This window comes from Labeo rohita, chromosome 7, assembly GCF_022985175.1.
Source record: "Labeo rohita strain BAU-BD-2019 chromosome 7, IGBB_LRoh.1.0, whole genome shotgun sequence".
NCBI classification, from domain to species: domain Eukaryota; kingdom Metazoa; phylum Chordata; class Actinopteri; order Cypriniformes; family Cyprinidae; genus Labeo; species Labeo rohita.
The window spans coordinates 37,877,669-37,900,124 of record NC_066875.1 but is presented as its reverse complement, the minus strand read 5'-3'; the positions used below and the strand labels follow the sequence as shown (position 1 = coordinate 37,900,124).

At 34.5% G+C, this 22,456-nt stretch overlaps 1 protein-coding gene across 1 annotated transcript; it reads left to right on the top strand.

Annotated features, from left to right (window-relative positions):
• Nucleotides 1–13,354: 13,354 nt before the first annotated feature.
• LOC127167558 (up-regulator of cell proliferation) lies at nt 13,355–22,456 on the top strand (the record flags this gene model as incomplete). Its single annotated transcript, XM_051113687.1, has 4 exons — nt 13,355–13,536; nt 14,914–15,032; nt 15,341–15,371; nt 17,937–22,456. Coding segments are annotated over exons 1-4 (4,851 nt in total), but the record flags the coding sequence as incomplete, so codon positions are not given.

Genomic DNA, 22,456 nt, shown 5'->3' with positions numbered 1-22,456 from the left:
TTCTTTTAAGGTATAGGTAGTGACTTATTTCTATTTTACAATGAGTAAAAATTGTTTTGTTTTTTTTGTTTGATTGTTTGTTTTTCAACAAAATGATAGTCATCTGACTGGACTTTCTTCTGTGCAACCTAACGCGTTTCACAGAAATATTTATTTCAGAAATATTAATCTGCACTCAGCCTGTTTTATTTTGCTGTATGGTCGTTTTGCATTTTTATAGAAATAATATCAATGTAGTTCATACATTCATACATCACGAGCAACAGCGGACCAGTAGTCTAGTAAAATGATTGACAGAACCAGCGCAAGAGAACTTTTTTTAATAAAAATATGTATAGCCTATATTGTACTGTTTAATATAAGTGAGTTTGTCTTTGTTCATTTGTTGTTGTACATTAAAGTAGAAATGAACCATAAACTGTGCGTTTGTTTTAAAGGGGAAAATCTAAAAACTTTAATTCATTAGGTTATAGGATAGGCCTATTTCATGTCATCGGTCTTAATCGTTTTGTTAATAAAAGTTTATGTTCAATAAGCGAGGGTTTTTTGTGCTGTTTTATTGTTGTTGTTTTCTCATTAAATTAGTAATGATCCAAAAACTAAGTAGGCCTATTCGTTTGAAAGTAATCTTGAAAATCTATAGGTCTTTTATTTAGGCTATGTGTGTTACATGTCGTCTTATTCGTTTTGTTAATAAGTCTTGATCAAACAATGGGGGAAGACATAAAGATTAAACATTAAAGATCAAAATATTGCTGATGCACAGGGTTACAGGTTGCATGTTGAGCAAATAATAACGTTATTGGCTTCTTCCATTATGTTGGATCGCTTTTTTTTTTTTTTTTTTTACTACAAATTACAAATTGTACTTAATTGGTGATCCAGTGTAAATATATAATACGGCATAAAATGGCAGTTTTTTGTTTAAACATTATTTATTTTTAACGCTAATATGTTTTTTTAAATTTTCCATCCTTGGTACCTTCTGCCGATTTGCATTACAGTATTTGCACTGACCAAAAACTGAGCATATGTCTAAAAGGAAAGTTATGACTGCTTTTGCGCTGTCTAGTGGGTAGCGCAGCTAAATAAAACAGGCTGGTGCAGATTAATATTTCTGAAATAAATATTTCTGTGAAATGCGTTAGGTTGCTCAGAAGAAAGCCCAGTCAGAGGACTATCGTTTTGTTGAAATAAATAAATGAATAAATAAAAAATAAAATAATTGTAATCGTTTTAAAATAGAAATAGGTCACTACCTATCCGTTAAAAGAAACAGGAAATAACAAAGCGACAAAAACTGTAAAGTATTTTAAAGCCTTAAATCTATTGGACATGTGATTTTCTTATTTTATTATTATTATTTTAGTAATTCTACTACTAATATTATTTTATTATATTATTGTTTTTATCTCGTTTTTCCGTTTTTCTGAACAAAAGAAAAAAAAACAATAAAGTAGCCCTTTTCTCGTTTTTGCTTATTTCATGTCAAATTGAAAAAACAAAAAACAAACAAACAAAAAAAAAAGATCAAAACGGGCACGTTGGGCTATGAGCTTCTCCACCCTTCCTCCAGACTGTAGGACCATGGTTTCCAAATGAAATACAAAACTTGCTCTCATCTGAAAAGAGGACTTCGGACCACTGGGCAACAGTCCATTTCTTTTTCTCCTTAGCCCAGGTAAGTAGAAGGGTATAACTGCAGCCTGGAGATCTCCAAATGGGGACGGGAACTCCAAAACGGGGTGGGAGCTCCAAAATAGGGCGTGGCTTCTTCCCATTGACAGGCAGGCACATGACACGCATGCGCAGTTTCGAGCATTTTAAGGTCTTTAAGGTGGTATGCTTAGGGTCTAGGCCAACCTGGATTCATGGCTGACAGTAAAACACATCCAAAATGGAGAATATGCTCACAGAAATACACACACAGAAACGAAAAGTTTAAACTAATATATTAATACTGAATAAACATGTTTACACACACAGAGACATACATGCATACACATTTTCTTGTACAGATATTTGAAATAAATGATATGGGCCAACACTTTTACTTGCAAGTATTCTCTTTGTAACAGTTTGTGTCTTTTTCAGATTTCACTGTAATCATAATGTGGCATAATTGTAAAAAACTGATATGTCTGTATGAACAAAATTGTAAGCTTTGCCTAAATGTGATTTTAAATGTTATAACAGTGATTTTATAAGTGTTAATCGATCATCAAACCTATTAAAAGCAGTTGTGTTCAGCTGAATAAGCCCATTAGTGGTCTTCTACTGACATCTAGTGGTTATTATTGCAATTTCATGCAATGTCTCATACAAACACTGAGATTTTAAACATCATAACTATTATAGTGTTATTTTTGCCCAGTCTCTCTTAAATTTTGCATATTTGTTTAGAATGAGATTATTTGTCATTTTTGTCACAGTTTTGAGACGTTGCAAGCTTTCTTTTAAAAATGTAAGGCTTTTGGGTACAGTAGATTTAAAGAACATATTTAAAGAACAGTTGGATTGACAGCAATGGTCTTAGACAAAAAAAATGTTGAGAATGAGGAGATCTATCATATGCTATGAAGATCTAGTGTTTGTGTGAAAAAATGAGCATTTTTTTTAGCAATTCGAGGCCAATTACAATAGAAATGTTGTGTTTTTGAAGCCTTTTTAACTGTTATAGCACCACCTATGATCCGATGCTATGGTTTTAGGATGTAGTCCAACCCAAAATATATGGCTAACACTACAGCACATCTATGATGGACAATACAATCACAAACACAGAATATGAAATAGTTAAACTATTATATTAAAGTTCATTAAGCATTATTACACACACACACACACACACACACACACACACACACACACACACACACATTGTTGCACATAAGAGATTTGTGTATTAAATGGTAGGTGACAAAATGTTTAGTGCAAGTCTTTTTAAGATTTTATATATAGTTTTCAGGTTTCACTGTAATCATAATCTTGTATTATTGTCAAATATGATATATGTGTTTAAATGAAGTGTTAAACTTTGACTAAATGTGATTTGAAATGTTATATAGTGATTTAGTCTTTGCATGAATTGAAATGAATGGAAAATCTGTGAATAGCACTGTTCATTTCAATGAGCCATTAGTGGTCTTCTACTGCCATCTAGTGGTTATAGTTGTAATTTCATGACATTTTAAAGAGCGATGCATAGTTTTTGAGCTTTATAACTGTTACATTGCCTTTTTTTTTTTTGATGTCTTTAAAATGCAGGCTTTTTTAGAATCATATGATGATGATTTGACTTAGGTTTGTGAAATTTTCTTTTCTTTTAGGTTTTATAGACTCGGGTACAGTAGATCATGATCTTATTATTAAGTGGCTATCTAAATGGTAGGGATGTGACGAGACCAGTCGGATTTCGCGAGATCTCGTGACAGTATCCTCCCACAACATTTTGCCATGTTTACATTAGAGCTGCACTATTAATCCTTAAAATATTGAGGTGTCGATTCAAACACCCACGCGATCTTATTCCTAAATGACAATGAGTTATCTATGTCTATTAGGACTGTTTCACATCGCCAGTGTCAGTGGAGCGTGAGAAGCAGGTTTTGTTTGTCGCATGCCCATGTTAATGAATCAGAAGGTCGGAGTAAATGTGAACGCAGAAAGAGCAACACAAACAGTCTTTTCAACCACATTATAATCATTATTTCTGTGTTACAGATATTTAAATAATAGAAGTACTGGGATAAAAGTTTATAGTTTGGGTATAAACACTTATTGTCTACAGTAGCGATAAAAAATGAAAGTATTTTAACACGTGTATCTATTGTAACGCTTATCCTCTTCCGCCAGGAGGTGGCGACAACTGCCCGTTTAAAAAAAAAAAAAAGTATGTCATTGAATCATTCATTCAGGAGAGACACTGTCTCCTTTATAGTCAAATGAATATATGTTTTTAATGAAGTTTGAGACACTGTCTCCTTTATTGAATGTTTTTTTTTTTTTTAATTCCATTTATAATGAAATATATGTTTTTAAAAGACTTAAGCAATTTAACAGTTTGTCATTTGCCATTTACCATACACAGCTTGTGTTTTTGAAGCCTTTTAACTGTTATAGCGCCACCTATGGTCCGATCTTCAAATCAAAAAAAACCTAGGACTAGTTCCCAAAAGTAGGTTTTTAACATATTTGTGAAATATTTAATGAACAGTTGGATTGACAGCAATGGTTTTGCTGCATGCTTGTTAAGAATCATCTGACACATGTTTTCACCAATTTTCGTAAAGTTTTGATGCTTGTTAAGAACCGTTCATTTTTTTGATAATTATTGATCTAGAGAGTCACTGCAGTGGTTTGATCTTGAGTTAAAAACCTAGGACTAGTTCGCAAAAGTAGGTTTTTAACATATTTGTAAATAATTTTGAGTGGTTCTTGAGGCAAAGTTGTTCATCATGAGGAGATTTCAAATGATATGAAGATCTTTTGTGTGAATATATGAGCATTTTATTTAGCCATTTGAAGCCATTTACCATACACAGCTTGTGTTTTTGAAGCCTTTTTAACTGTTATAGCGCCACCTATGGTCCGATCTTCACGAAACTTTGCATGCTTGTTAAGAGTCATCTGACACATGTTTTCTCCAACTTTTGTAAAGTTTTGAGTTTTTGTTTAGGTTTGATAGGCTTTTGGGTATATGTGGCCACGCCCTTTTTCTAAATGACCCCGTTATAGCTAACCGAACAACAAAATTCAAATTTTTTTTGATAATTATTGATCTAGAGAGTCTGGAGAACTGTGCTGCAGTGGTTTGATCGAGATTGAGTGAAAAACCTAGGACTAGTTCGCAAAAGTAGGTTTTTCACATATTTGTGAATAATTAATGAACGATTTGATTGACAGCAATGGTTCTTGAGGCAAAGTTGTTCATCATGAGGAGATCTATCAAATGATATGCATATTGTGTGGATGTGTGAAACACCACGTGATTACAGAGCCATAAAACTCGTTAGCGCCAACTAGTGGCCGATTTCTTTCAAAATTCTTACAGACCTTTAGGGCCATGAGTCGAACATGCCCAGTGAGTTTCGTTCCGATCGGCCTCCGTTAACCTTGTCTAATAGGTGCTCAAACTTCATTGGTCGATGGCGGCCATGTTTTTTGAGATACGCAAATGTTCTCATAGACCCTTATGGCACATTGGACAGAGACACTGCATACCAATTTTCAGGTTGATTGGACTGACGGTTGCGAAGTTATAGCCATTTTTATGTTTTTTCTCTATTATAGCGCCACCAAGTGGTCAAGCTCCGCAATTTTTTGGATTTGACCAAAGGCTGAGCTTTTACATATGTGTTCTGAGTTTGGTGATGATATGTCATTCTGTTCCAAAGTTATAGCCATTTTACTAAAAGTGGCCCCGCCTCTTTTGAACGTTTTGGCGCCCCTTTGCGACTGTGAGTCAAAAGTTTAACTTTTTTTTTGATAATTATTGATCTAGGGAGTCTGGAGAACTGTGCTGCAGTGGTTTGATCGAGATTGAGTGAATAACCTAGGACTAGTTCGCAAAAGTGGGTTTTTCACATATTTGTGAATATGTAATAAACGACTTGATTGACAGCAATGGTTCTTGAGGCAAAGTTGCTCAGCATGAGGAGATCTATCATATGGTATGAAGTTCTAGTGTTTCTGTGATTATATGAGCATGTTATAGCAATTTAAGGCAATTTACTTTTGAAATTTTGTGTTTTTGAAGCCTTTTTAACTGTCATAGCGCCACCTATGGTCCGATCTCCATGAAATTTTACATGCTTGTTAAGAGTCATCTGACACATGTTTTCTCCAACTTTTGTAAAGTTTTGAGTTTTTGTTTAGGTTTTATAGGCTTTTGGGTATATGTGGCCACGCCCCTTTTCTAAATGACCCCGTTATAGCTACCCAAAGGACAAAATTCCACATTTTTTTGATAATTATTGATCTAGAGAGTCTGGAGAACTGCGCTGCAGTGGTTTGATCGAGATTGAGCGAAAAACCTAGGACTAGTTCGCAAAAGTAGGTTTTTCACATATTTGTGAATAATTAATGAATGATTTGATTGACAGCAATGGTTCTTGAGGCAAAGTTGTTCAGCATGTGGAGATCTATCAAATGATATGCATATTGTGTGGATGTGTGAAACACCACGTGAGTGAGGCACGTTACAGAGGCAAAAAACTCATTAGCGCCAACTAGTGGCCGATTTGTTTCAAAATTCTTACAGACCTTTAGGGCCATGAGTCGAACATGCCCAGTGAGTTTCGTTCCGATCGGCCTCCGTTAACCTTGTCTAATGGGTGCTCAAACTTCATTGGCCGATGGCGGCCATGTTTTTTGAGATACGCCAATGTCCTCATAGACCCTTATGGCACATTGGACAGAGACACTGCATACCAATTTTCAGGTCGATCGGACTAACGATTGCATAGTTATAGTCATTTTTATGTTTTTTCAGGCTTATAGCGCCACCAAGTGGCAGAGCTGTGCAATTTTTTTTATTTGACCAAAGATTGAGCTTATACACATGTGTACCGAGTTTGGTGAAGATATCTCATTTGGTTCAAAAGTTATAGCCAAATGTAGTAATTTGCTAACCCTAGCATAGAAACGTTTTTGGCATTCCTATTCGACCGTGAGTCAAAATTTCAACTTTTTTTTGATAATTATTGATATTCACTGTCCAGAGAACATTTCAGCACTGGTTTGGTTCCGATCCATCGAAAAACCTAGGACTAGTTCGCAAAAGTAGGTTTCGGACATAACGCCATTTTGCGGAAAAACCGGGCTTCGTACGAAAAATCTGCGCCAGTGCACTTTTGTGCGTATTGACCCAAGGATTGCAACGATGTAAATTTTTTGAGTCTACGACAAAAAATGTACGAGCTAGGGCCAAAAATGTAAAAAAAGTTAGTTTTTTGCGCTGTAGCGCCACCTTTAGGCCGATTGGGCCGGTTCTTTGCGCCTGAGTAGCGAGGAGGACTACTACCTTCTGACCAAGTTTCAGCTCTCTAGGCCTTACGGTTTGGGCTGCACGTTTCAGTGCTACGCACTCGAACTCCTAATGTGTTTCATAGAACTGAATAAAATATTTTTTTATTCAGTATCATTAATATTATTGAGTTAAAGTCCAACAAAATGACTATATTAATTAATAAAATAATAATTATTACAAAGCAGTTTCAGTTTCAGCCAAGAATTTTCATTTCGGTACATCCCTAGATTTTTATGTAAAAAAACATTTTCAGGGTGATACAAGACCCCACTGTGAAATTATCTTGCTTATTATACGGCTACTTGCCACATATGTAAATAATTAAACACAAAATATGAATTTCATCATATTTTATTACCTCAAGTTTTTGTTCAAGACAAGTTTTTGAAAAGACAACAAGTGCCAGGTAAACGTAAAGTAGATGATGAATCTACTTCACAGATCGCAACTACAACAAAGAGAAGAAAATATGAGAAAATCTGTTAAAAAAAAACAATGAATGCTGTTACACAGTACAAAAAAACAAACAAACAAACAAACAAACAAAAAAAAACACACACACACAACAAGTACATAGTAAAGCCTCATGCTTTTCTTTTAATGTTTCTACTCTAAAAGTGACTAGTAATAATAATATATAAGAAATCTCGAAATAATGAGAAATTTTCTCGAAATAATGAGAAACTTTCTCATAATAATGACTTAGTATCTCGAAATAACGAGAAACTTTCTCGTAATAATGAGAAACTTTCTCGAAATAACGAGAAACTTTCTCGTAATAATGAGAAACTTTCTCGAAATAACGAGAAACTTTCTCGAAATATGGAGAAACTTTCTGGTAATAACGAGAAACTTTCTCGAAATAACGAGAAACTTTCTCGAAATAATGAGAAACTTTCTCATAATAATGACTTAGTATCTCGAAATAACGAGAAACTTTCTCGTAATAATGAGAAACTTTCTCGAAATAATGAGAAACTTTCTCGAAATAATGAGAAACTTTCTTATAATTATGACTTAATATCTCGTAATAATGAGAAACTTTTCTATAGTAAAACCATGTTAATCTTCATAAGGGCTGACGGCTTAACGAAATGAAATGACAATTGTCGTCATCATTAAATGCACTGGTTGGGACATTCTAAAGAAAGCTTATGGTGAAGCCCAGTGGTGTAATGCAGGGTATACGCAGGTATACGACGTACCCACTTCTTTATCAGTCGGCTTCGTCGGCTTTGCGTATACCCTCTTCTAAATTCACTCTCATGTGTCTTGCATAAATCAATCAAACCCAAAATCATGACAGTCCACCACATTAATAGCTAATCCAATCAAATATTATAAATGCATATATATATATATATATATATATATATATATATATATATATACACACATAAGTAATAAGTAAATGTTATATATTGCATATATAAATGCAAATATTCCCTAAAAACACCCGTAAAGACACTTAAGCGGTCAGGACCGTAGCGTCGGCTTCCTATGAAATATGATTGCGCCCGCGCCCGCTTCGTCCCGCAGCCCAGTCAGAGAGGATGCCGACAGAAATGACACCTGTTCATGCGCGAGAACACCCCGGGGAATGTGCGCAAAATGGTAAAATAACAATTAATTATTGATTACTAATTTGAATCAGTACATTGTAACAAAAACAATACCTTTAATAAATTACACTAATAAATTACAAATTAATAAAGCACACTGGAGGACCAAATTTAATACACACCTTATTAATAAAGCATAGGCCTATTATTTACAGACAAACAGAATAGCTCAGAATATGAATTAAGAATTAAGAACTAAGAATTAAGGCTTATATGTTAAGCGTTTCCTCTCTCATTATAAGAAAATGCTGATCGTAGCTTCATGGAATGAAAACACTGACATAAAAATGACAATTTTGGTATACATTTTACTAATAAAATATTCTACGAACGGGAAAAGGTTACCCTGCATTACACCACTGGGCTTCACCATAAGCTTTCTTTAGAATGTCCCAACCAGTGCATTTAATGATGACGACAATTGTCATTTCATTTCGTTAAGCCGTCACCCCTTATGAAGATTAACATGGTTTTATTATAGAAAAGTTTCTCATTATTACGAGATATTAAGTCATAATTATGAGAAAATATCTCATTATTTCGAGAAAGTTTCTCATTATTTCGAGAAAGTTTCTCATTATTACGAGAAAGTTTCTCGTTATTTCGAGATACTAAGTCATTATTATGAGAAAGTTTCTCATTATTTCGAGAAAGTTTCTCATTATTACGAGAAAGTTTCTCGTTATTTCGAGATACTAAGTCATTTTTATGAGAAAATTTCTCATTATTTCGAGAAAGTTTCTCATTATTTCGAGAAAGTTTCTCATTATTACGAGAAAGTTTCTCATTATTACGAGAAAGTTTCTCGTTATTTCGAGATACTAAGTCATTATTATGAGAAAGTTTCTCATTATTTCGAGAAAGTTTCTCATTATTACGAGAAAGTTTCTCGTTATTTCGAGATACTAAGTCATTATTATGAGAAAGTTTCTCATTATTTCGAGAAAGTTTCTCATTATTACGAGAAAGTTTCTCGTTATTTTGAGAAAGTTTCTCGTTATTACGAGAAAGTTTCTCGTTATTTGGAGAAAGTTTCTCGTTATTTCGAGAAAGCCGTCACCCCTTATGAAGATTAACATGGTTTTATTATAGAAACGTTTCTCATTATTACGAGATATTAAGTCATAATTATGAGAAAGTTTCTCATTATTTCGAGAAAGTTTCTCATTATTACGAGAAAGTTTCTCGTTATTTCGAGATACTAAGTCATAATTATGTGAAAGTTTCTCATTATTTCGAGAAAGTTTGATGTAACCCACATTAAAATATGGTTTCAATGACCATAGTTATAGTACATAATTAGAGCCTATAGGGAATTTGAATGAAAACATGCCAGTTAGGAATATAGTGCTGCTTCCCCTTTAAGAGAACAACTCGCGCACGTAAAAACCGGAGAGCAACGGCAGAGAGAGAAAGCGGAAAGATCAAAGATATTAATGAGGGAAATAATTAATTAACAAGTTGATTTTAAGAAGCCAGGAAAGAAGAAAGACAATACTTACCTGATCGCGAACCTGAAGGAAACATAATTAAATTAGAAAACAGCGGTTTTGGTGAGTTTGACACATTATATGTTGAACTTGGATCGGTTGTCAACAACGTTTCATAATAGCTACAAGAAAAAGCTAACGGTTAAACATCAAAAACTGTAAAGGATACATTGTTTAATGGTTTATTTGAACATTATATGGGTATTTATTGTGAACTGTGTGAACTGTTGAATGTTATTGTTTGAGTACAAAGTGACAGTTGAGTTAATTGAACGATGTAACATTGACGCTGCGGGTTGTAGTGTTTGTAAATCTTTACTGTTACAATAACAAGATTCCTTTGTGACCTATTGTGTAGGTCAGGTTTTTTATTTAAGCACGAAAAACTCCTGTGTGACGAACAATGAGAGGACTCACGATACCGAGAGTTTAGATGGCGAGCCAACCCAGACCAGAGCTTTGATCCTCATTCGACGACGAAAGAGACCGATTACACGCGCTGGATTGTCGGTAAACTCACTGGATCACGGATTGAGCAGGACAACAACCTTTCACCTATTTCTTCCATTTTTTTCCCGGGAACATTTTTTTCTTCCACAACTATTTTTTTTTTTTTTTCCTTCATTTTTGAATTGAACTGAACTACATCACACAACTGAACCGTGTTGAACTAAAATACATTACACAGCATTTGAACTGAACTCAACTACATCACACAACTGAATTGAATTTAAGTGTTATAGATATTTTTATTGTATTGTGTGTGTGTGTGTGTTATGACATAATATGTGATTGTTTATTTTGTTTATTTTGAGTTTTTTTTTCTCTCGCCTGTAAAAAAACAAAACAAAAAGAAAAGTTAAATCAGACAAATTATCAGCTTTAATAGGACATCAAATACAAGTGGATCCACTGTATAAAAATAATTAACTTATTATTATTTATTAGTTTATTATTTATAACTATTTATAATTATTAAAAAACAAAAGAAAACTAATAGAAAAAGATTTCTCTTTTATAACATTTACAAGACTTTTCTTAAACAACTTGTCTGTATAATATTGATTGCCTTTTAGTAAAGTGCCGGCTTTTACACTAAAGATCTGGTCTCCAGTCTGATTTTATGTTTGTTCCCCCACTCCTTGAGAACCTAGATCTGGTCCAGTAGTGAAAGTGACGCGTTTGAGTACGCGGGTGCTACATTCTCATTATTTCGAGAAAGTTTCTCGTTATTACGAGAAAGTTTCTCGTTATTTCGAGAAAGTTTCTCGTTATTACGAGAAAGTTTCTCGTTATTTCTAGATACTAAGTCATTATTATGAGAAAGTTTCTCATTATTTCGAGAAAGTTTCTCGTTATTTCGAGAAAGTTTCTCGTTATTACGAGAAAGTTTCTCGTTATTTCTAGATACTAAGTCATTATTATGAGAAAGTTTCTCATTATTATGAGAAAGTTTCTCATTATTTCGAGAAAGTTTCTCGTTATTTCGAGAAAGTTTCTCGTTATTACGAGAAAGTTTCTCGTTATTTCGAGATACTAAGTCATTATTATGAGAAAGTTTCTCATTATTTCGAGAAAGTTTCTCATTATTTCGAGAAAGTTTCTCGTTAATTCGAGAAAGTTTCTCGTTATTTCGAGAAAGTTTCTCATTATTACGAGATGTTAAGTCATTATTATGAGAAAGTTTCTCATTATTTCGAGAAAGTTTCTCATTATTACGAGATGTTAAGTCATTATTATGAGAAAGTTTCTCATTATTTCGAGAAAGTTTCTCGTTAATTCGAGAAAGTTTCTCGTTATTTCGAGAAAGTTTCTCATTATTACGAGATGTTAAGTCATTATTATGAGAAAGTTTCTCATTATTTCGAGAAAGTTTCTCGTTAATTCGAGAAAGTTTCTCGTTATTTCGAGAAAGTTTCTCATTATTACGAGATGTTAAGTCATTATTATGAGAAAGTTTCTCATTATTTCGAGAAAGTTTCTCGTTAATTCGAGAAAGTTTCTCGTTATTTCGAGAAAGTTTCTCATTATTACGAGATGTTAAGTCATTATTATGAGAAAGTTTCTCATTATTTCGAGAAAGTTTCTCATTATTACGAGATGTTAAGTCATTATTATGAGAAAGTTTCTCATTATTTCGAGAAAGTTTCTCATTATTACGAGATGTTAAGTCATTATTATGAGAAAGTTTCTCATTATTTCGAGAAAGTTTCTCGTTAATTCGAGAAAGTTTCTCATTATTAAGAGATGTTAAGTCATTATTATGAGAAAGTTTCTCATTATTTCGAGAAAGTTTCTCATTATTACGAGATGTTAAGTCATTATTATGAGAAAGTTTCTCATTATTTCGAGAAAGTTTCTCGTTAATTCGAGAAAGTTTCTCATTATTACGAGATGTTAAGTCATTATTATGAGAAAGTTTCTCATTATTTCGAGAAAGTTTCTCATTATTACGAGATGTTAAGTTAAGTCATTATTATGAGAAAGTTTCTCATTATTTCGAGAAAGTTTCTCATTATTACGAGATGTTAAGTCATTATTATGAGAAAGTTTCTCATTATTTCGAGAAAGTTTCTCATTATTACGAGATGTTAAGTCATTATTATGAGAAAGTTTCTCATTATTTCGAGAAAGTTTCTCATTATTATGAGAAAGTTTCTCATTATTTCGAGAAAGTTTCTCATTATTATGAGAAAGTTTCTCATTATTACGAGAAAGTTTCTCATTATTTCGAGATACTAAGTCATTATTATGAGAAAGTTTCTCGTAATTACGAATTTATTTTTTCAGAATTTTATTACTGTTTAACTCATTATTACGAGAAACTTTCTCATAATTATGACTTACCGATTTTTTTTTTTTTTTTTTTTTTTTTTTTTTTTAACAGTGGCGGGAACGGGCTTCCATAGGGAACGGGCTTCCATAGGAAAGGTCTAAGACTCCTAAATAGATATTTTTGTGTTACAAATTTTGTTTAAAATCAGACGTTGCATTACCACGGAAAATGTACATCAAAATCATATTACAAAATGTTTTCATTCATGAATTATAAAAAATTAAGTCTGAATAGTGCATTATTATGTCTGTGTTAAAAAATGGGAGTGACAGTTAAAGGGTTAAACAAATTTCATGGATTGGCTGTTTTTTTTCTGAAAGTGGACTTTAAGACTTATATAGTAGCAAGTCATTTCCTCATTGACCAAAATAACCACGATGGACGACTATCTTTATCCCATCATTGTAGAGGGAGATTGGAGGCCTGAACACGCTAAAAGTGTGAAAAATAAACTTCAGATTTACTTTCAGAGTAAGAAGAAATCTCAGGGAGGAGACTGCGTCGTGCAATGTAATGATGGGAGTAACTGTGCTAGGATTCTGTTCAAATCATTTGACAGTAAGTGCTAAACACACAATATTTTATGTTATCAAAATAACAAAAAATTTTTTTACTCGTGCAATAATTTATAAAACAACATTTAAGGCAGTTTCAGGTTCAAATACAGGCTACTTTGGACCTATACCATGTGCAGTAGAAACACTTTAAATAGCCTATTGATCGTTTACAAATTCGAAGATATGATTGATGAGATATGATTCTCCAATCCAAATATCATACACATTTGACAATAACGAATTTTCAAGAGAATATATTATGATATACACATTGGAAAATAAAGATGAACACGTTTTCCAACCTTGTCTTAATTACAATTTTTAAACCGGTGTGCTGTTAACTGAGCTGGCTTATATGATCAGCCACCATGGGTTCCAAAAGAAACCGAACTGGCGGGAAAAAGAAGCGCTACTTCTTGCTGAATTAGTTGAAAAGCGTAACGTTATAAAAGGCTCTTGATCTGTCTTAAATATCTGGGAGAGTGATTCTTAGCTTTAAAAATTAGATTAGTTGGAAAGTAGGAGCAAATTCTCATATAGTAAGGCTAAAATGGCACTTTGAGAAGCTTGATAGATATGGGCACTGTATTTGTCATCTTTAATCCGTGGTCTATAAAGTTAGATGTTTCATAACACAGTGTTGTTCAATGTTATCGTGCAATTTAGAGAAATGTGTACATGCTTTTTAGATGATATTACTGCCCAAACACTGTATCAAAACTAAAAGTATAATCCTATAATTTTGAGATGATGTCATGTCCCAGCATCAAAGAAGTTTTGGAATAACAAATAACTGATACATATGGTATCGTTTAGTATATATGATATCATGGAGTGAATTTATGAAAGAAAAAATAAATAAATTTGAAAGCATTAACATTTTCTGTAGGTGGTTGCTATTGGTTAGGCTATTTTAATGCATTATGAATGAGTGTTTCAACTGTACCCATGTCAGGTTCAGTTGAAACACTCATTCATAATGCATTAAAATGCAGTTCATGTATTTATGAACTAATAATATGAAAGTATAAGGTTTTTGTAAATTATTTTCTAAATGCAAGTAGTCATAATTATCTTTCTAGACTGTTGAAAGAAGTATTACATTCATTTTTATTTTTATTTTTAATAATTTTTTTAAATAACTATGTGGTACAAAAAGTGAAGTGTCAGAACATGGTTTACCCTACTTGAAGAACCTTGAGCTTGTAGGCCTATGTCATATCATTGTTAATCATTTGATCATTCATTAATAATGGATCATATTATATATAATATCACATACAATGATATGTATATTTTTTTACTGTTGTTTTGTGTTTCATTCTTTGTTTTGATATGTTGTGATGTATCTGACAAAACCTGATCATTTGTGTTCAAGTCCGAGATGGTGTCCTCTCAAAGGCAGAGCATATTATTACCATTGACAATCAGAAAATCAAGTTGAAAGTGTACAAATCCAGCGATATAGAGGAACAGACAGACAGAACTGGACAAAAAGTAAGTGGATTACAGGACCATAGTAAAACCTAGGATAAGTGGCTCTTTAAATTCAAGCCTTTGGATTGCTATTAACTATACTATAACAGATATGGTCACTTTAAGGTCACTGTAAACAGAATGGTCTATCATAAAATAAAATATTAAATTCAGTTTTATGGTGAATGCATTTAAGAATGTATATAAAAAATGGTTGTCATTGTCTATATTGTTGAAAAGGGCTGGAGTATAGAGTACAGATAACTAAATCTTCTTATTTAGTTCTCCATATACATAATTGTAAATGCTTTACATTTATGTGGTTTCAGAAGGAGCAGGCATGTGGATATCAGGAACCAAGTAAGTAAATTGTCTGGACTTTGGTCTCTGGCTGCTTACTGTATGTGTACGTGATCTTTTACTGATAAGGTTATTGTTTTAAAACTTTAAGGGCTAGAATGTTTTAAAGTTTTGAAAAATGTGTTTTTTCCTCCTCGAGTTTGAGCTCCATATTCCCACTCATACTATACATACAAAAATACAATTATACAATTAAAAAATGAAATAATGTACAGTCAGCATAAGAGGGACATGAAATTATAACTGCATTGGTTTCAGTTTTACTGTACTCTGACTATGTGGCCTGATATACAGCTTTGCTATGTGGACTATGCCCTGCATGATCAAATTTAACCATGGGCTTGATCTGAAAAAATAAGAATCAAATACAGATAACACAGGATTTTGGAAGTAATTTGTAGTAATCAGCCACAATGGTCCAAAGCACAGCTTGAGCTGGTCTAGCTTCTTTCTGTCTGAATACCTGAAATAATCCTGCAGTTTTGCCTCATATGTCAATGTGTTTTTGGAATACATATCCACAGGGTACATAACATTTTAGAAATGACATTTTCACATCATCTCATGTTTAGTACGTCTGGTCTAAAAAGGCATTTTTTCCTTCTTTGTTGTATTTAGGACAGTATTTGGGATAGGGACTGGGACAATCATAAATGCCATGTACTTGTTTTGTTTTTTGTTTTGTTCAGACTAAACTAGCTAATGTGGAGACAATGAAAATGTGAACAGATGATTTCACAAAGAACTCCAACCAGCTGGTTAAACAACAAAATAACTCTAATGCTACTTAAGTTCCTATTTATATATATTAAAAAAAACAACATTTTTATGTTTCTTTTTATTGCCAAAGCTTATTTCGGTGTGGTTTATTGTGTGATTGTGATTTCAGCCTCGGCTATATAGCTTTCCGTAGTATTTCCTCACCTGTTAATTCCTTTCAGCTACAAGTCTGTTTTGAAATTAATTTCTTTGTTACCTGTTTCAAATAACTTTCTTACGCCAAAGGTGTTTGACATTAGGCTCGTTTGATATATGCAAGTGCTCCATAGAACTGATCAACAGTTATCATAGTGGCTCCTGACAATACATTTAGGGTTTGGGTTGCTAGCTTATGATTAACTGCTAGTAAGTTTTATATTAAGCTTGTTTGAGATGCCAACACATTGCCTTGAAAGCAGACAAGAATCACAGAAGAAATTTTATGTAAAAATTGTATGTCACATTGTTTGGGAATTTTAAAATAATTTATAAAACATGATGTTAGAGTTAAAAATAAACATTTTAGAAAAGAACAAAACATCACATTTGTTTCGATCAATAAGCATCAAGCTGTGTTGTTGGCAAGTCATTTCTCATCATACCTCAGCACAATTCAAGTCAGAACGATTCGGTTTCCCAAACAAGTTAAGTGCAAACCTTCCCCTGCAGCCGGTTTCACTGGTCAACTCAATTACAGTTACCTGTCAAGAAAAGTTCAGACTTAATGTATTCATTAGTTCAGTGATATCATGAATGAATCAGATCTCAACAAACACTAATGCTATCAAGATGTGTTACAAGTTACCCATATAAGTTTAGGTTAACCTTATAAGTTTAGGTTAAGGGTTAATAAAGCAATAAGCCCCAAGAAGCCATGGTTTACAGTGAATTTATAACAGCTAAGAGGCATTGTTAGGCACGATGCAAAGCGTTATTAATTTATTGTAAACCACAGCTTTACAGGGCTTATGCTTGTATAAAACATTTATTCCATATATGTAGTAAGGTTTCACAAAATAAAAAAGAGCAAATAAAGTGTAATGATATAAATAAAAACAGTATTCTTCCACCAAACAATACAGTTCCTCAGAAACAGTTGTGGTTGCAACAAAGTGATTCCCAAGCAACACACAAAAACTTAACCAATCAGAATCAAGGCCTGGAACTATCCGTTTTATAATATTTGTTTTAGCGGTCTGCAGTCTGCCTTGTTAATGTGATTAACAAGACCAATAAAATCTTTAGAATTAAAACTAGATGACATTGCACAACTTGCAAAGTTTTTATTTGTATTCATGGCCTTATTGTTCATGATTCCTTCCTCATTATTCAAAAACAAAACACCAAACAAACAAACAAACAAAAACAAAACAAAACAAAACATTTCTTATCCTCTGACAGGCAATGAAATCTGCTATTAGCACTGTTGTTGGAATTGCCCGGTTTATTGGGACCAGTTCTATTACTTTTGCTTGGAATAGCCCAGACAGTCAGAGCCACTGAGGTGGAAGGTCTTTGTCCTGGGACTGAGTACCCTTTCAGTCAGTCAAGAGACAACAAAATCAGGCCCTGTGGTTTTCCGTCGCCTAAGTCCTGGGAATAAGTACTCTTTTCACATTACAACAGTGCTTCCAAATGGCAGCCGAAGTAAAGAGGCGGTCACATACACTCAAACCAGTTAGTAAAATATAACAAACTTCAATACAGACATTTTATAGACTTGATAACAAAATAAATATTATGTAATGAGTAGAAACAAATAATAAAACTACTACTTCTTCGTCTTCTTCTTCTTCTTTAAAACAGAAACAAACATTCAGAGCCTTTTGAAGGATTTGGGCTTGGAGCAGTACTACCCGAACAAACTCTCACTCAGTGATGTGTTACAGATTGACACAAGGTCAGTGGCAGATGAGCCAGCCCAGTCTCTACCATCTTTACCATGGCTGTTTCTGAAGAAATTGATGATGGTGAATGTGACTGCAAGAAGTGAAAAATGTTCTCAGTCATCTGATGACAGTGATGATTTGTCAAACTTAGATGTTTACAATGATACGTTAGATTACCCTAATGATCAAAACAGTAGTGTAAACCCTTTAGACATAGTGACTGCTCTTTTTCTTTGTTCAGATGGTTTCCTCCAACAGGAAATGGTCTCAAAAATGTCAATGTGTCAGTTCTCTGTGCCTTTGCTCCTTCCAAACTGTGACAGCAAAGAGTGCATATTCATGCTTTGGGCCATGAGAGATATTGTGAAGAAATTCAGACCTCACTCATTGTCAGACCCAAAAGGGTTTGTGGAGGAGAGAATTGTTCACTCTGAGCTCCCCCTAGTGTCCTTTGTTAGGCTTGGTGATTGCAGCATTTCTAAATCTCAGATCTTAAACAAATTGCTCAGCAACCCCCAGCAGTATCATGACACTTTTGTACATCATGACATGGATTGTGGAGATATCCAAAGAAAGATATCAAATGGATTAGTGGAGATGAGTTGGTATCTACCTTGTGGAAACAAAAACATTGATGTTTTTCCTGAAGCCGTGGCGGTTGCAAATTTAAGAGGTGATATCAAGACCTTTCAGACACAGTACTCCTTCTTATGTCAGACCTCCACTGCGGTTTTTGTGTTTTTTGACAATCTGGACAGAAACTGTAAGTTACTCACCAACCAACATGCAACAGCACAGTTTTTTTTAGTTGGCAATGCACAAAGCAAAGCATTTGATTTGGAGCAGCTGAAAAGAACAGCCTCTGAAATGAGTCTGAAGAAAAACAACATCATTCTGAAGAACAATCAAAATGATGCAAATTTTGTTAAAAATCTGCATTCTGCAGTAAATTACATAATTAATAATCATACCAACAAAGCACGTCTGGAGGGAATAAACACTATAGCACATGAACTTGGAATTTTAGTTGATGAAGACATCCAGGAATGCCAGACAGCAAAAAGTAATGCGCATGCCTTAACAAAAAATATACAGGACACACTGCAGTTCAAAGAGACACAGCTTCCCCTTCAGGGTAAAATCTGGAAAGATTTGGCAAAACTGGAAAAAGAGGAATGCAGACTCCGGAAAGCTGGTGATCAAAACATAGAAACATACAAGAGTGATCTCCAAATTAAAAAGACTGAACTCAGGAAACAGCAGAGTAAATATGATATCTCAGAGGCCATGTCCTGTTTTGTTAGTGGACTATCAAGCTCAAACAAGGAGAGGTCCTACTTCTTGAAGTGGATGCGGATGAACCTTGACAATCTCTCCCGAAAAAGCCTGTCCTGTCTCCGAGAGCAGTACAAAGAAAAGTGTCAACAATATTCAGAAAACAAAGAGGAAATTGCACAGCTTGACCAACAGATCTCTAACAGTTCTTTAGGAATAGAGCACTTCCTGCGTGAAATGGGCCAACTCTATGAAGCTGCAGTGTCACTACCAGACATCTTACAACCACATAAACAAATGCTTCACTTACCCAGATTATGTGCTGAGCTGATGTTGGATGGATTCCCTCTGGAACTGGTTGATGGAGATGCATCAAATATTCCTCTCAGATGGGTGAGTGATGTGCTTCAGTATCTGAACTTTTTGGTGCAGCCCAATAATAAAATCATGGTGGTCACAGTTTTAGGAGTTCAGAGCACAGGGAAGTCCACCTTACTGAACACTATGTTTGGAGTTCAGTTTGCAGTCAGCAGTGGAAGATGCACCAGAGGAGCTTTTATGCAGCTGATCAAAGTCAGTGAGGACATCAAGAAAGAACTTGACTGTGACTATTTAGTGATAATTGACACTGAAGGCCTAAAATCCCCAGAGCTGGCAAAACTAGATGATAGCTATGAACATGACAATGAATTAGCCACACTTGTTGTTGGATTGAGTGACATCACAATCATCAACATCGCAATGGAGAATTCCACAGAAATGAAGGATGTTTTGCAGATTGTAGTCCATGCTTTCATCAGAATGAAAGAAATAGGGAAAAAACCCAGTTGTCAATTTGTCCACCAAAATGTTGCTGATGTGTCAGCCCATGACAAGAACATGAGAGACCGAAAGCTTCTGCTCGAGCAGCTGAATGAGATGACAGAGGCGGCTGCTAAAATGGAGAACAAGGAAGAGTATAAAATGTTCACTGATGTGATGGAGTATGATCCAGAAACTTGCAATTGGTATATTCCTGGACTCTGGCATGGAAATCCTCCAATGGCACCAGTGAATGCTGGCTATTCCGAGGCTGTCTATGACCTTAAAAAGAAAATGATTGATGTAATTGGTAAATGCAAACTCAGAACATCTGGAAATAACATAACAGAATTTTTGGAGTGGACAAAAAGCTTGTGGAATGCAGTCAAATATGAAAATTTCATATTTAGTTTCAGGAATAGCTTGGTGGCTGATGCATACATGAGACTGTGCACAGAATTTCATAAATGGGAATGGTCCTTCAAGAAGAATATGCATTCTTGGTTAACAGTAGCTGAAACCAGAGTGTCAAATTTTGAGATAATCAAACTGAAAACAGACAAGTCAGATCTAAAAGATCTTTTATGCAAGCTGAAACAGGAAGCTGTCACAAAGCTTGACACCTTGGAAAAGACCACAATGGAAAACCTTTCCAAATACTTTGAACAAACAGAGGGTCATGTCTACCTTGTGGAAAAATACAAAGAAGACTTTGTGAGCAGTGTAAAATGTCTCAGGAGGGAAACTGAGAGCTCACTGCTGACACAGCTTGAGGCAACAGTGGACATTAGGAGAGGAATGAAAATTCTGGTTAACATCAAGAAAAATTTCACTGATACAATGGAGAAAAAAGTGCTGGGCCTACTGGAGGATTTACGCAAAAACAACAGCTCAAAGAATGATGCACATATGACTGACATGCAGCTTGACACATGTTTTGGACAAATATGGCAAGAAACCATAAATGAGCTATCATTTACTGGACTGAAGCAAAGAAATGTATTCGATTATGTTTTCAGGCAACTTCGAGAAAACATGAAACAGAAAGGAGGTTCTGTTACAGAGCAATTAATGACAGTGAAACTGAAAGATCATGGAACAGGAGTGTTCAAAATCACTAAAGAAGTCTTTTACAAAAGGTGGATTAAACAGATGTTCAATGACAACTCTGCAGTGGAGCTACAAAATTTAGCAGATAATATCATTCACACATGCACTCAGTTTGTTCTGGAGAAGACTGCAATGCATTCAGATTATCATGACACCTACATTCAAGAGGTCCTACACATCATTGATGACAGATATATGTCCAACAAGAATATCCGGTTTTCAGATGAATTTGAACTGTCCCTGAAACTGCACATTTGTGGGTTTTCTGCGAGAGCATTTCAAGACATGCATGAACGTTTCATTAAGGACAATGACCCACGTAGATGCCTTGACCAGTATAAAGACAAATATCGCAATGATTTCAAGGACCTGTTCCATGATCGCGATCAGTGTCAAAGAAAGGCTGAAGAATTCACTAAACTGTGCTTGATGCCTGCGGTTGAGCAATTCATCTACAGTTCCTTGGGTCCAGACATTGTTGACAAAATGCTTCAGGGAAAAAATGCATTTCAATTCAGCACACGTGCATTTTTCCAGTACTCACTCTTAAAGCAACTTGTGAATGAAAATAACTTTGAACAGTATGTGAAATACATTAGCTACTATGAAGGTTTCGTTAAGGGCTGGATATTAGATCAAATATATAAACAGTTTTCAAATAACCATGAAGTGTCTGAGTTGGAGGAACGTCACCTTCGAGGAATTACCAAGCAGATAGTAGAAGCTGTCAAAATGGCACAGAATGAAACAAACAAAGATGGCATCAAAGGATTCATACAGTGCATATGCAGGAAGCTTGGACAAAAGCTTATAATTCCCAAAGATGCTCTAGAAACAGTGATGGTTTTAAACAATGCTTCTGAAGAGCCATTTGCATGCTGGCTAACCAAATCTGTAGAGGAGATGGAACAGACACTGAAGCAACAATTTAAGCAAGTCAACATACAGTGCAAACTCAGAAAGCTCAAAATGAAACCCCAGGATGAGCTCTTCAAGCGTGTGTTTGGATGTGGCAAACAGTGTCCATTCTGCAAAACTCCATGTGAGGCTGGTGGAGAAGCCCACACTGAACACTGTGCTTCAGTTCACAGACCTCAGGGACTGGGTCGATATAGTGATGAATACTCAAAAAAATTAGTGACTAATATCTGCTCAACAGATGTCCACAGTGAAGTACATTTCAGGTGTTATGAGACTAACAGTGAGTTTCATCCTTACAAAAGATACAGGGAAATCTTTCCAGACTGGCAC